The 14,476-nt window shown below is 34.2% G+C and overlaps 1 protein-coding gene across 1 annotated transcript; it reads right to left on the bottom strand.

Moving 5' to 3' along the window:
* Positions 1 to 1,099: 1,099 nt before the first annotated feature.
* LOC143618629 (protein CHROMATIN REMODELING 24-like) lies at positions 1,100 to 9,727 on the bottom strand. Its single transcript, XM_077090759.1, has 26 exons — positions 9,585 to 9,727; positions 9,422 to 9,496; positions 9,205 to 9,321; positions 8,520 to 8,630; positions 8,279 to 8,389; positions 7,524 to 7,634; positions 6,581 to 7,437; positions 6,366 to 6,496; positions 6,220 to 6,274; positions 6,020 to 6,139; positions 5,497 to 5,604; positions 5,319 to 5,374; positions 5,137 to 5,227; positions 4,779 to 4,916; positions 4,617 to 4,694; positions 4,317 to 4,523; positions 4,156 to 4,227; positions 3,328 to 3,408; positions 3,125 to 3,243; positions 2,949 to 3,060; positions 2,790 to 2,858; positions 2,071 to 2,165; positions 1,868 to 1,993; positions 1,709 to 1,774; positions 1,491 to 1,623; positions 1,100 to 1,332 (listed from the first exon to the last, which is right to left on the bottom strand). Exons 1-26 carry the CDS (start codon positions 9,691 to 9,693, stop codon positions 1,180 to 1,182), a joined length of 3,501 nt encoding a protein of 1,166 aa, XP_076946874.1. The 5' UTR covers positions 9,694 to 9,727; the 3' UTR covers positions 1,100 to 1,179.
* Between the last annotated feature and the right edge of the window lie 4,749 nt (positions 9,728 to 14,476).

The raw sequence follows: 14,476 nt of genomic DNA, 5'->3' as shown, positions 1-14,476 counted from the left end.
ATCGTAATGAACCCAAACATCGGGGCATTTTGTTGTTTCGATCACCATAAAAACGTCGTCATTAGTTGTCATTTGTTGTCGTTTTAAGCTTAATTGTGTTTTGGAGTGTGTTTTATAGTTTTGGAAGTAGTTTAACAAATACACACTCATACATTGGTATTTATAGAATGAAAATTAGCTAAATATAGTAATAAAACCGGTTCCAACGGTCAAAAACGGCTATATAGCCGTTGGAACCGGTTTCTAACGGCTATAATGTTTGAATTTCAAAAAAAACCGGTGGAACCGGTTTTTACGTAATAACCGGTCCCGGTTCCAACCCTACCCGGTTCCTAAAAGTTTGCATTTCTGGGCATCGGTTCGGGTCGGGAACCGAACCGGTTCCTGACTGGAACCGGTGTCATTTTCTACCCGGTGTGAAAAAAACCGGTTCCGAACCGGTTCGGGTTTTCAAGGTGAACCCGATTTGTGCACGTCTAAACCCAACCTTTAGGTTGCCAACAAAGATGGTCTTAACTGATATGATATACGGAGTAATAGATATCAATATTGACGGTGAGTTGTGGTCCACTTAGGGATTTTCACATAGGAGCTAGTCAACTTCAATAGGTTAATAAAGTTACTGCTAATAAGATTGATTTCAATAAGTTAATAAGCTTAGCATTAGCATGTTTTTAACCGAACAAAGCATGCTTCATAGGTTACTAGGTTAGGGGTTTTCCACTAAAAAAAGCAGTCATGGTCAAAAACTGGTTTTGACTGATTGAAACTGAGACTGATGCATATCCAATCCGATCCACCAGTTTGAAGTCGGTTTAAATACGTAAAAGTTGAAACCAATGACCGTTTTTTTACTTGATCCAACAATCTCCTTTGGCCCAAAAACAGGTTGGGATACTTAGTTAATACTACACGTCTACCATGACCGTTTTTTACTGGCATATGATGTTGTAACTCATGGTTGATGTACTTCAATATACTAAAAAATAATATTGTTTTGCAATGGACCATAAGATTACAACACACTCAAAAAGGTAGCTTTTTGTGAGCACTGATATAGCAAAGAATAACCATCAATAAAAATGAAAGCCTTGTGGAACATGAACATGAATCAAACAGAATGTATTAATGTTTTCAAAACATAGAGGTTATGTTTCACGAAAATATTCATGGTGCCATTTAAAGATTTATCACCCTATTGAAATCACCATCTAAATCAATGGTTTCTGTTTCACCTGGTTTTGACAAACGAAGCTTATTGAGTTCCAAATTCAACTCGGTGATCTGTTTTTGTATCTTCGCCCCATTGTCCCCTAACCTCGCCACCATCGCCTGCACCAACCACAAAACATCAACAGTAAATATTTATCATGGTTTATGAATATAACTGCACATCATATAATTGGAAAAAACATGTGTAACATGACAAAAACAAACTAAATCAAGCAGACTTGAGATTACTTTACTAATAGATTATAAATAGATATTACCTTATTTGCATAAACTTGAGATAAGCGGCTAATTTGTTGTTTGATTTCCGATTCTGTTAACTTGTTGGAAATATTTGGAGAAAGATTTTTCCTCTGCACAACAACATCCTTTGGATTGAAGGCAAATTGAGCACTGCCAAATATAAATAATAGTAAAACACTAAAACAAAACATAATATAAGTATAGTACAAGTATTGAGATTATAAAAGAAACATACGCGTCGACGTTTGGTTCATGCGAGGGACGCGAATACGTGTGGCCCACATATGTCGATTGCCTAATCCTACAAACCATTCAAAAAACCGTGTTCAATAACTTATGTCAAATATTAATCTGTGAATTCCCAGAATGCCCTTGAAGGTTGAAAGAGATTTACCTTGTTAATTCTTCTTCTTCTACAACTGGCACAGGGGCAGTTCTGGAAAAGAGCAAACTGTGGTGACTAATACCAGCTATACCAAGAGATTCCAAAAACTTAGTGTGAACTTTGAGAGACGGGTCCCTATAAAGAAAAACAATATCAGTAACTGTTATGAAATAGAGAAAATATATAAAATAACAATTTAATGGATTGCATACATTGTGTGGTCACTATCATGTTCTTCATAGAGCTGTTGCTGAGTCAGAGAGACATCAAAACCCTGCTTGGGGAGACTGAAAAGCTCTTTAAGATCCTGTGATTACAACCACATGTTTAAAAAAATGAATTAACATTATTTACCATAAAATCATTCATTTCGAGAAAAAACTGGCTACCACTGAAACAATATATCTATAATGCGCATTAAGCTTGTAAACAAGCCAACGTTAAGTGAAAGTTCATATAACATTCAACGAAAAGTATGTTTATGTTTTGCTTAATTAATAAATGAACAAACATGAAGACATGTCTCGTTTATTCATGAATGTTCGATTGTTTACGTTAATGTATGTTTGTTTAAGTTTGATTGTTTATGTTCGTTAAAATATTCATTTAAACTATCTGACCCGTATTTAGTCTAGTTTTATAACTTTTTAAGTTCAACGCGTTCAAATTTACTTTGAATTCATTTTGGCTCAGTTATATTCGAGCATGCTCTATATGTGTTTGTCTGTTTGTTTACAGGCCTTATGACCATTTATGACAAATGGCATTGGTTAATTATAAAAGATAACAAAAATTATATTACCCAACATGATTACCGAACATTATAACTAGACTACCCAACATGATCCCGAACCCATTATAAACTGTTATCAAGCCCACCTGTTTTCCATTTCTATGAACAAATACTAATATCTAATTTTCTGATATTCACCTGTTGACTGAAATAACGAATTTGCTCTTTCTGTTCTGTAGCACTTCTGAACAAACCCCCTTTGTATATCTGTCATGTTAACTTAAAAATATCAGACACGAAATATACAAAATAAGAATATGGAAAATATATTATATTAGTATTTGGAAAACGTTTTACCTGCTTTCTGTATATCTTTTCTTCCACAGTACCACAAGTCATTAAACGATACACAATAACATCCTTCGTTTGTCCAATACGGTATGCACGATCCACGCTTTGATTATCGGTACTACAAAATAGTTAAAAGATAAATATCACAATCTAGGCCAAAAAACAATAATGGCTTTCTCTACCTCGGGTTCCAAGCTGGATCAGCGACAATTACACGATCAGCCTTTGTAAGTGTCAGTCCAAGACCACCAACTTGAGAAGTTAAAAGAAATACAGGAGCTCCAACACCCTCTTGGAAATCCTGTAGTTAAAATCATGTCATATTCATATGTATTACACGATTAAAGTTATATTATTAGTGTGTTACTGATAAAGAAACACTTACATTGACAATCTTTAATCTGTCACTAGCTTTGGTAGTACCATCTATCCGCAAGAACTTGTAGCCTTGTGCACTAATAGCATCCTGAGTTCAAAGAAAAACCAAACCAAACAAAACTAGAAATATAATAAATGTAATAACTTCTTAAACAATATAACATATACGGAGATTTCAACATATTTATTTATAAACGGTAACATAAGGGACAAACAAGTGAAAAATGAATACACTAGGCATAGTTATTAAAATGACTCGCCTGGACCACTTAGGCGCTAATTTCAGTCGATGCGATGGAAACCCGACAACACATAGTAAGTTCGGCGATCAAATTTAAGATGGTAATAACTAATAACTAAAGGGCAGAAATTATTGACACGACACTAGACTAATCAGGTTTTTGATTGCCAGTTATAACTTGTTTAAAAAAGAAGTCATGCTTGGGTTGACCCGTTTAATAACAGATTGTGTTAGGGTCGACTTTTTTAGGTTTCATAATTTAACTCTCCTTTCTAAACTCTTCAATTACTATCATAAATGAATTGATTTACTATCAAAGGTTTTGCACACACTTTTGTTAAAAAACAAAACTTTAATAAAAATAAAATAACCATTTATCAATAATATAAATAAAGGATAATTTATCTTGGGTTTGAACAAAAAAGTTTAGATTCAGATTATATGTGCATGTGTTCAGGATGACACGAATTTATGTATATCCAGGTCAGAATTGAAATCTTTGACACGAAGAAAATTGTAATACCTACAGTTACAGATGTTAAAAAAGTGCTTTGCAGCATATAACAATATAAATGAAAACAATTTGAAACAAACCTGAATAAGATTAAGCATTTTGCGAGTCTGTGAAAAGATAAGAACATTATGACCTTCAGGAATCAGATTATCCTGTAACAGAATTTAAAAAAAGAATCATCACACTTGCTGCTATATAACACGATGTTTAATAACTGACTAAGACTAGATAATACTCTTACCAGCAAAGATACAATAAAGGAAATCTTGCAAGAAATGTCATTATTTTCCCGGATGTCATATTTATCTGCCACATCAGCAATGTGCATTGCTAGTTTCTCAGCAACCCCATGATCTTCCTGATTTAAAACCGATTCCATCCCTTCTAAAACATCTTCAGCGGCTCTTTTAGTTAACAAAAGTGGATGATCACATATCTTTTTCAATATCTGTTATATTATATTAAGCAAAAACATTAAAAACAAAATAATGTGGCTTCCAAATTGAAAAAATTGATGTAAAAGACAAACCAACTACAATACCGTGATAGCAGCCAAGGGCGAGCCATCAAAGGCTGAAAGAACAATCTCACTGTTCAAAAAAGCTTCATATAGTTGACGCTGCAATCAAAGAGTGTCAATTATATAATTCATATTCAATTTTTCAATCCTTAAAGTGGTCAACAATTATTAATTTGTTAGTACCTGACAACTGGTTAATCTTAACCAAACAATAATCTCATTCTTTTTGGAAAGCTTGGCTTTATTGGAATCACCATCTTCACGAAACACTTTGTTTTTTAGGCGGCGAAGAAAATAGGGTTGAATGCAATTTCTTAAATCCTGTTTTGAGTTAAAACAAAAGTAAATAAACTTTACTAAGATTGCATATTTACTTAATGTTATGTAACCAGATACAGTCAAGTAGATATAATGCCATTATTGGTAAACTATTGAGCATGTCAATTCTAATAAATCCAGTCATCAAAAGATTATTTTTGTAATGTCCATGACCTTTAGTTATTTGGACTAAACATACTGCAAAAAATCAAAAAACTATAACCTGTGCAACTGCTGAACCAATGCGCTTATCTCTATCAGATGCCTTTTTGTCCTGTCCACGAAGGATTGCTGATTCATATTTTTCTTTAAAACTGATAAAAACATAAACTAACGTCAAGAATAAAAAAGTAGTTAGGTGTAAGAAACATTTTCTAAATAAAACAAACTTATATGAAATCATACCATTTTTTGTCACCTAAAAGCTCTGGACAACTGAAGTTAAACAAGGCCCATAGTTCCTAGATTATATAAAAAAAGATCAACAGAGAGATTTAGGTACAAACTATTGTGTAATAAAAACATCAATTGGTATAAAAATGGTGGTATGAATAACAGATGGCATGATTATCAAGATGCATACCTTAAGATTATTTTGTAGTGGAGTGCCACTAATTATAATACGATGAGCACAAGGTATCGCAAGCAAACTTTTAGCCCTTTGTGTACTAGGATTTTTAATAAGATGGCCCTGCATTTAGATGTTCAAATAATAAATAATTTTTTGGTTCAGAAGAAATCAAAGAAAATAATGTGCTGGTGCAAAATGTTTCTAACTTGAAGCAAAATCTGTAGACAACAAACACCATGTAACCACCAATGATTAGTAGAAATGACAATAGGTAGATTGAACTGGTCAAAAAAGAGTTCAAGTTGTAACATGTTAAATTTCCCAAAATACCCTTTATCACATTTTAATACTTTTAATATGATTACGAAAACTATACCATATGATCACTACAGTAACAATCCAGCTTCATACATGAGCAACTTAAAAAGAATTGAATGACGCAAGAAAAATCATAAACTCAAATGCATGGAGAAAATCCAAAATTAACTTGAAACACATGAGCTGAACGCACACATCACTAATAAATGAAATATACCTCATCAAGAATCATGTAATCCCAGGTCGCATCATCATCCTCTGTCTCATCATAGTCTCCAGATAAAGCTTTCACATTATTGCGAACAATATCATAAGTGGTAAGAAGAACACCCTTATCCTACAAAACAAATCAAAATATTAAAGAGATTCAATTCACAGAATCAACTTTGAGTAAAAAAAAATTGTGTCAAAGACTACCTGGAGTATAAACTGGAGTTCATACTGTCTAGCTTTTGTACATGCCCCAAAGTATCTGAAAAGTGAAAAAAGAAATTACGGTTTCAAATTTAAACAAAGAGCTTATGATGTGAAAAAGATACCACCATTTATCCAAACAAACTCACTCTCGTGTCATCCTCGAAAGATTAACCACACCTAATTCTTTCATCCAGTGGGGCAACAGTGTCTTTGGTGCAACAACTAACACCCTCTTTATCAATTTGGAGTGAAATAACCCCGCCAAAAAACCACATATCTGAAATGACATGAAATATTAAAGTCATTGGTCTTTTGAACTTTTAAGTTCTAACATGTAAAAAAATATGATGAAAGTGAATACCTGCATGGTCTTTCCAAGGCCCATGTCATCACCCAAAATACCACCCTTGCCTTTACAATGAAGGGACCAAAGCCATTTCAAACCTTCACGTTGATGAGGGTATAGCATATTTGCAATTTTACTAGGTAATGTAAAGTTGAATTTAGGATTACTAAGAGAAAATGGTGCTTCATTTACGGAAATAGAGCCATGTGATTCATCAGTCAATGTATAAACAGATTCATCAGACTCCACCTTTTGAGCAAACTTTCCAGGCCTATCCTCCAACTTTTGAACAAACTTTCCAGGCTTATCCTCCACCTTTTGAACAAAGTTTTGACCACTTGTAACAACGCAATCGTCATCATCGTCATCGTCCTTGATTTTCTGAAGATGAATGTAACTTTTAGTTGATACGGCTTTTCGTTCTTGATTCTTTACGCTTCCACCCTTAACATGCTCTTTTTTGGTGGCAGCAGCCTTTGGTAGGGAGTCAGACTGCTTAGATGCAAAAGAAAATGAAGTGTTTTCAACAGCTATGTGATCAGAGATTTTAACCGGCTTCTGTGCATTGAACTTTTCTTTTGCAACCAAATTAGAGGTGCTTGGAAGTTGCTTGACAGGGCGTTTTCCCTTCTCAATTGATAAAAACTCAAACTTTGAGCTTAAATTGCTAAGAATATCTCTAATTTCTTCACCACCATCAAATGTGTCCTTGTTATTCTTTGCAAGACTTGGCGAGTCAAAATCAGCAACACCAGCAGAGAAATCAGATTTGACATCATGGAATCCGTCATCTTCCTCATCATCGTCCTTCACCACTACATTGCAGAGCCTCCTTCGTCCATGAATTTTCACTTTTTGATGTCTGACACCTTCTGTATTCACAAACACTTTCACACTAGCATACTCCAATATAAAATACTCTCTCAAACACTACATGATACATAAAGAAAACAATTACCTTGCTGAGAATCAATGTCATCCACAATGGAACTACCAGGTTCACCAAAAGAATCAACACTTTGAAATTCATCTTCATTCAAAACTTTTGATGGAACTTTCTCTGCTTCATCTGTAAGACATAAAAGGTACATGTAACACACTGAGAACAATAACAACATATACAGAATGTACAAGTCTTTTCACTAAGGTTTATTATTTTTTTAAAAGCCCATTAATCTAGGGGTGAGCAATAATCGAACCATTAAGTCGCTAACTTAAACCAAACCGAAAACCAGTTTAACCAAAAATCGGTTATCAAATTTTTGTGTACCATTGTTTAACCAAAATTAACCAAACCGAACGATTTTTATCTTCATATATCTGTAGCTTTTATACCTCCATTTCCTTCCTGTATTTCAAGCTTTATACATCCATTTCATGTATACACACCTTCACCTTAGGTGTACATACCTTCCTTTCATGTATTTCTAAGCAAAAATTGTAGCCGAAGTCTGGTTTCGGTTATTAAATGAAACTAACCAAATCAAACAATGAACCAACAAACTAACCAAACCAAACCGATTTCGGTTATCGGTTCAGATAAATAAATTTTGCAATAACCAAATTTCACTTTTCAGTTTCGGTGGTGTAAAATAACCAAACCAAACCAAGATATGCTCACCCCTACATTAATCTCTTTGTGTTAGAAAACTGTAAAGCAAAACCGGTACAACATCTAAGTAAAAAATTAAAAAACCAAGAAGAAACTGATACCAGAGGAATAATCATCTAAATCAGTGGCCTCAGGCTCATCGATAGGTGCACTCTCTTCGCCATCAACAGATCGTTTCACAGACGAAAAATTCTCGTCTAGGGTTTTAGGCGCTGCAATTCGAGGTCAATCAAATGTCAAAATTAAGGTTTAGCAAACACATGCACACTAACAAACTCCAAAACAAAATACTCGCAAGTCTAAAACATTACATAATACATAATATATAAAGTATATGATTACCATGTTGAGAATCAATGTCATCCACACTGGAACTACCAGGTTCACCAAAAGACTCGACACTTTGGAATTTGTCTTTATTCAAAACTTCTGATGAAACATTTTCTGCTTCATCTGTAAGACATAAAACATACATGTGACAACATATACAGAATGTACAAGTCTTTTCACTAAGGTATATTATTGTTTGAAAGCCCATTAATCTAGGGATGAGCAATAACCGGAAACCAATTTAATCAAAAAACGGTTATCAATTTTGTTGTACCTTCGTTTAACCGAAATTAACCTAAACAAACAACTCTTATTTCCATATATTTCTAGCTTTTATACATGTATTCATGCTTTATACCTCCATTTCATGTTTCCATGCATTCATTTTAGGTGTGTATACCTTCCTTTCATGTATTTCTAAGCAAAAATTGCAGCCCAAGTGTGATTTTGGCTACTAACCGAAACTACCCGAACCAAACACTAAACCGACAAAGTAACCAAACCAAACCGATTCCAGTTTTTGGTTGCGGTGAATGATTTTGCAATAACCAAATTTCACTTTTCGGTTTCAGTTGTGTGAAATAACCAAACCGATATATGTTCACCCCTACATTAATCCCTTTGTGTTACAAAACCGTAACACAAAACCAGTACCACGTCTAAATACATAATTTAAAAACCGAGAAGAGACCAATACCAGAAGAATAATCATCTAAACCAGTGACCTCAAGCTCATCGAAAGACGCACTCTCCGTGTCTTCACCTTCAGCAGATCGTTCCACAGACGAAAAATCATCGTCAAGGGTTTTAGTTGCTGCAATTGGAGTTCAATGAAATGTCAAAATTAGGGTTTAGCAACCATTGAATAGCTATATGTATATATTAAATAGATATAGTCATATAGAGAGTGTTACAAGAAGGCGAATCGAAATCGATATCGAAAGAAGGAGCGTCGAACTCCATATGCTGCCGATCTGGCTTCTTCATTTCTGTAGGCATAGATAGATAGATACATGAATGAAATAGAGATATCTAAGCTTATAAACAAAAAACTAGGGTTTAGAGTAATAATAATACCAGAAATGAAACCGGAAGCAGTGGGTTTGGAATGAGAAGCGGTGAGGAAGCGATTGTGGAGTTGATTTAAACTCATCGCCGCCGTCTTCTTCGATGATTCATCACCCATCTCTCTCGCAGAGTCTACCTTTCTCTGTCTGTGCGTATATATATCAATCTATCAATCTGTGTGATAAATCTTCCCGCTTGGGGTTTAAATTTTTTAATTTTTATTGTAAATTTTGAACTCTTAATTGTCAGTATAATAACTTTAGGTTAAAAGTTAAAACCTGGTTAACAGTAATTACTCTTTCAAAACTAATATGACATGTGCAATTGTGCATGGTTCGGTTTGGTTATTAAGCTAACTATGGAGATGGGATACCACTTCGGATCGGTGGCAGACCCTCGCTCATCCATAACGAGCCTTGGCTTTAAGTAAATTAACCAATCGTTTTCGGTTTATTGGTTCGGTGAATTAGTTTAATTTTTCAGTTTTTGGTTTTGTTCGGTTAATAAAGAAAAACAAAATTAGGTTAAATTTTTTACTCGTAAATACATGAAATGGAGTTGTAAAAGCTTGAAATGATTAAAATAAATAAATATGAATGGTCTAGTTTGCTTCGGTTAACCGAAGGTACTAAAATCAACCAATAATCGATTTTTGGTTAATGGCTAATTTCAGTTCAGTCTCGTTCATTTTTTGTTCGGTTATTACTCATCCTTGTGTGTATTACGAGTCTGATTACCAATTCTATAACATTATAATAGACGATGGTTCAAATAAAAAACAATTGTTTTGTGAGAAGTGTGAGAATGATTTAAAATAAAGCAAACCACCTAAATATGACACTCTACCATATAACTTGGAAACTATATAATTTTTATAAACTACTAATATCAACCACTAGATTTTAGATCCAATAGCCTAAATCTATTCTTGTTTTTATCATAAAAACATTGTGTTATACGTTAACCCTACCCTACTCTACTCTAATATATATTTACTTTTATTTATGAAACGTAGCATGTGACGTGAGTCTCTTGTTTACCATAGTAAAGTCCCTAATTTTCTCCTTCAGATTTATGCCTTTTCTTGTATAGATGCATGTAGATAATAAAGTTTTTGTATTAATGTGTCTTATTTTTTTAACTTTACTTTCTTCTTATGTTTATATGAGTTGTGCGTCGTGTCTTTTACTTGGGATATATCTAATTGGCATGGGCTTCTTGTCTAATGATATGGTTGCTTGCGCGTTTGAAATTCATGCATGTTTTTGAAATAAATTGGAATATTTGAAACAAATTAAATTTGAATTATATGGATATTGAATGAAAAAATTTAGATAATGGAACTTGCTAAAAGACAAAATTTTGTGATGTATTTGGTTAAAAAAATAATCGTATTTAGTTTGTAAATACATTATAAATTGGAAGAGAGGCAGTGGCAATAATGGTATGGTTGGCTGGAAGTAATGGAGTGAAAAGGGAATGGAATAATAGGTCATTATCATTTCTTTATCTTGTTTGGTTAACCTATGAAAGTGAAATGAATAATTACTTTATGTAGTTTGATATAAAAAAAATTGTAGGAATGAAATACAAATTATAAACATATTCCTATCCCAAAATATTTATTTAAAAAAAAACTGAAATGGCGATGGTGTTGGTGGTAGCGCCGGTGACGAAAATGATGGTGGTGGCGGTTAGGCGGGGTGGTTGTGGTGGCGAGGTGGCGGTAGTAGCATTGATAGTGATGCCGATGGTAGGGTGACGGGGACGATGGTTGTGGTCAGGCAGCGACAGTAGTGGTGGTGATTATGATCAGGCGGCGGTTGTCACACCCCGACCAAAGGCAGCGGAACATGCCGGGGTGCAACGTGATTTGACAAAAACACAAGACACTATTAAAGTGTCAATATTTAATCAACTCATTTAATTTCACAAAATCATAAGAAATCACATAACTTGTTCATACAATAACCAAAGCAATTCATAGCAAATAATATATTGTTCATTTTGCTAATATCCTAATGGTCTTGATTACGTTTTCTTTCAAGTCTCGAGTCAACCAAAAGTCAAACCTGTAACATTGCATAAAATAAAGTTTATCAACACAAAGGTTGGTGAGCAATTCATAGTTTTGAACAAATATGTATATAATAAGAAATTCCACAACTTGTATACGAAACAATAAATAATAGCAATAATTTGGATAAATGAGATCGCTAATAAGAATACATTAGTGACACCGTCTATAAGAGAATACCAAATAGATTCGGATTTCATATGAGATCGTTAATGAGAATACATTAACGACACCGTCTATAAGAGAATACCAAATAGATTCAGATTCATGAATCAACCAACCAAAAGCGTAAACACATTAGCATTTAAGCATGTAAGCATATAACACAAAATTGAGCATTTATTTAAGTAAAAGTATATAACAAAGTTTGTGGTTTAAGACTCAAGTATAAAACATTTAGTTTGAATAAGATATGCAATATCACCCCCCCCCCCCCCAAAACAAAAGATAGAAAACGGGGTGTGAAAGTACTCACGCTCAAGTAATAAACTTGAAAATTGATGACTTGGAGATTAACCGGGATCGACGGGTTTAACGAACGAGGCCTAAAAGAAAAGGGTTCTTGTATTAGAAAAGTTGTCTTGAAAGTATTTAAGTAAAAATAAATGATAAGAAAAGCAAACAATTAAAGTTTAAGGTTTAAAATATAAATATTCAATAAATTATAACAATAGTCCTTTAAAAATATAAGTTTGCTTGAAACCGGGTTAAAGTATCTAACATCAATATTTACTCAACCTATGTTAGGTAATAAGGTGGGTACAAATGCAATAATGCAAATCCCTTTACAATATAGATACTAAAACAGGTTTTAACGAATGTTCGGGTTCTTGGTTCGGGTCTTGATAATTTGTCAAACCCAAAGTCAACTTTCCAAAATGTTAAATGTTATGAGATAACTCATAAAAATCAAGTAAGACTTAACCAAGTATGTAGTTCTGTTGTTTTAGAACTAACAACGTACGTTAAGTGAGTGTTTGGTTTTGTCGGTCCAACTTTGTTATAAGATCAAGTTGGATTCAAAATTCCAAGTACTTTAATAAAATATTTAAAGTCATTTTATAAATGACTTTTAAATAAATATACAAGTTTTGATAGCTAAAAACACACTTGTGTGTCTTAAGCGAGTGAAAATCGGTTTAGTTCGGTTTGGTTCGGTTTCCATCTCACAATAAGTTCATAGATGGTTGCCACATGCCCAAATATCAAAGAACTTGTATAATAATTTATAAATGATGATACTTAAGTTTTACAACCAAAAAGTTAACAATATCGTCTTTAAACCAAAGTTCGGTTTTCGGTTCGGATCTTGTTTTTTGTTAAGACCGAGGTTAGATTTCACAAGCCCATAACCATAGAACTTATAAAAATGATTTTAGAAACTTAAATCTAACATAAATCATGTTTAAACAATTATTTAACAAAGCTAGTAAACAAGTTCGGTTTACGGTTTAGAGCTATTTACAGTAAACCGAGGCTAGTCTCTACAAACCCATAACCATGGAACTTTACAAATATGATATACAAACTAAAATGAGCAGAAGTTAAACATGTTTAATATATATAAACAAGTTATATAAGTATATATATATACATATATCAAGGACTACGGAAGTCCTCCATGAAACATTGCCTTACGAGGCCCGACACTCCACCGACCGGGACGGGGGAAGTGACCACCAAAGGTAACGAGGGGTGTATATTATACATATGTTGTATAACCATATTCAAGTATTAACAAGTTGATTAAAATGAAAGACTATGGTTAGTTTGACTTGGGAAGTCAAACTACCAAGAATATGAAGAAAAACCTTTAAATCTTAAGATTTGAGAGAGAATTTGGAGTAAGAGCAAGTGTAAAAATGAAGGAGATGGGTGAGTATATATAGGGTAAGGGTCAAGGGTTCTTTCTAAGATTCTCTTTCATGTTTGCATGCAAATAGGTTGGTTAAACAAGCAAGCAAAGCACAAAACAACAAGAAAAATCCGAAAATATGTTGCAGATAGCCCTAGGCACCGCGCGACCAGCCCCTCTGCCCTGGCCGCGCGGCGCGGCGTGTCCGGGGTGGGGTAGGTTGGCCCAGCCCGTCTTGCGTTGTTCGTTATGCGTCCCGGAAGTTCGTTTTCGATGTAATTTGATCGTTTTAAAGGCGTTTTCGAATCTGTAAAAGGAGTTTTCAAATTGAACAAATGGGAATGATTTAGTAACATAAAAATACAATATTTTAATTATATCATAAGTTTCGGTTTACAAAACGGGTCGGTTTACATAATAAACGAATACAAAATGAATACAAATCGGACCCGAAATTGACGAATGTCACAGCGGTGGTAGCGCTGGTGGTAAGGTGGTGGAGATGGTGACGACGGTGACAGTGACGGTCAGGCGGTGGTGATAGTGGTGGTGGTTGTTGTTAAGTGGTGGTGGTGTTGAGAAAGTAGGGTGGTGGAGGAATGAAATAAAAAAAAGGGTGGGAAGGAATGGTTTTGATGGAATGAAATTCCATGTGTAATGGATGATACCATTCCGTTGAGTAACCAAACACCACTTTCCTCATTCCCATGTAATGAATCATTCCATTCGCCCTGTTATTCATGCATACCAAACGCTACCTAAGAGTTTTGCGGTGGCGATGATGGATGTGAACCTACTTGTAGAGGCACAATCTATCTGTTCAAATCCGCGTTTTTCATCGGCATCATTTGGTGATACTGTGGGTAAATAAGAAACAACTTTTATTACTTCCTGTTGGTCTGAAAATGCTAATTATCATCACATGTGTGTACGGTCAACATCAAGCAGGTACCAAGAACACAATCAAGA

This window comes from Bidens hawaiensis, unplaced genomic scaffold, assembly GCF_021521415.1.
Source record: "Bidens hawaiensis isolate Kalapana, Puna unplaced genomic scaffold, B.hawaiensis_p1.1 tig00419565_1, whole genome shotgun sequence".
Taxonomy (NCBI): domain Eukaryota; kingdom Viridiplantae; phylum Streptophyta; class Magnoliopsida; order Asterales; family Asteraceae; genus Bidens; species Bidens hawaiensis.
The sequence above is the reverse complement of the archived record's forward strand: the minus strand, read 5'-3'. Positions and strand labels throughout refer to the sequence as shown.

Bases quoted from the DNA above. Each gene is read 5' to 3' on its own strand.
- LOC143618629 (XM_077090759.1), bottom strand. From the start codon at position 9,693: ATGGGTGATGAATCATCGAAGAAGACGGCGGCGATGAGTTTAAATCAA. The intron at 2,859-2,948 runs GTAAAACGTTTT...TTAACATGACAG, and splicing joins AAAAGATATACAGAAAGCAG to ATATACAAAGGGGGTTTGTT. The intron at 1,333-1,490 runs GTAATATCTATT...TGGTTGGTGCAG, and splicing joins CTCAAGTTTATGCAAATAAG to GCGATGGTGGCGAGGTTAGG.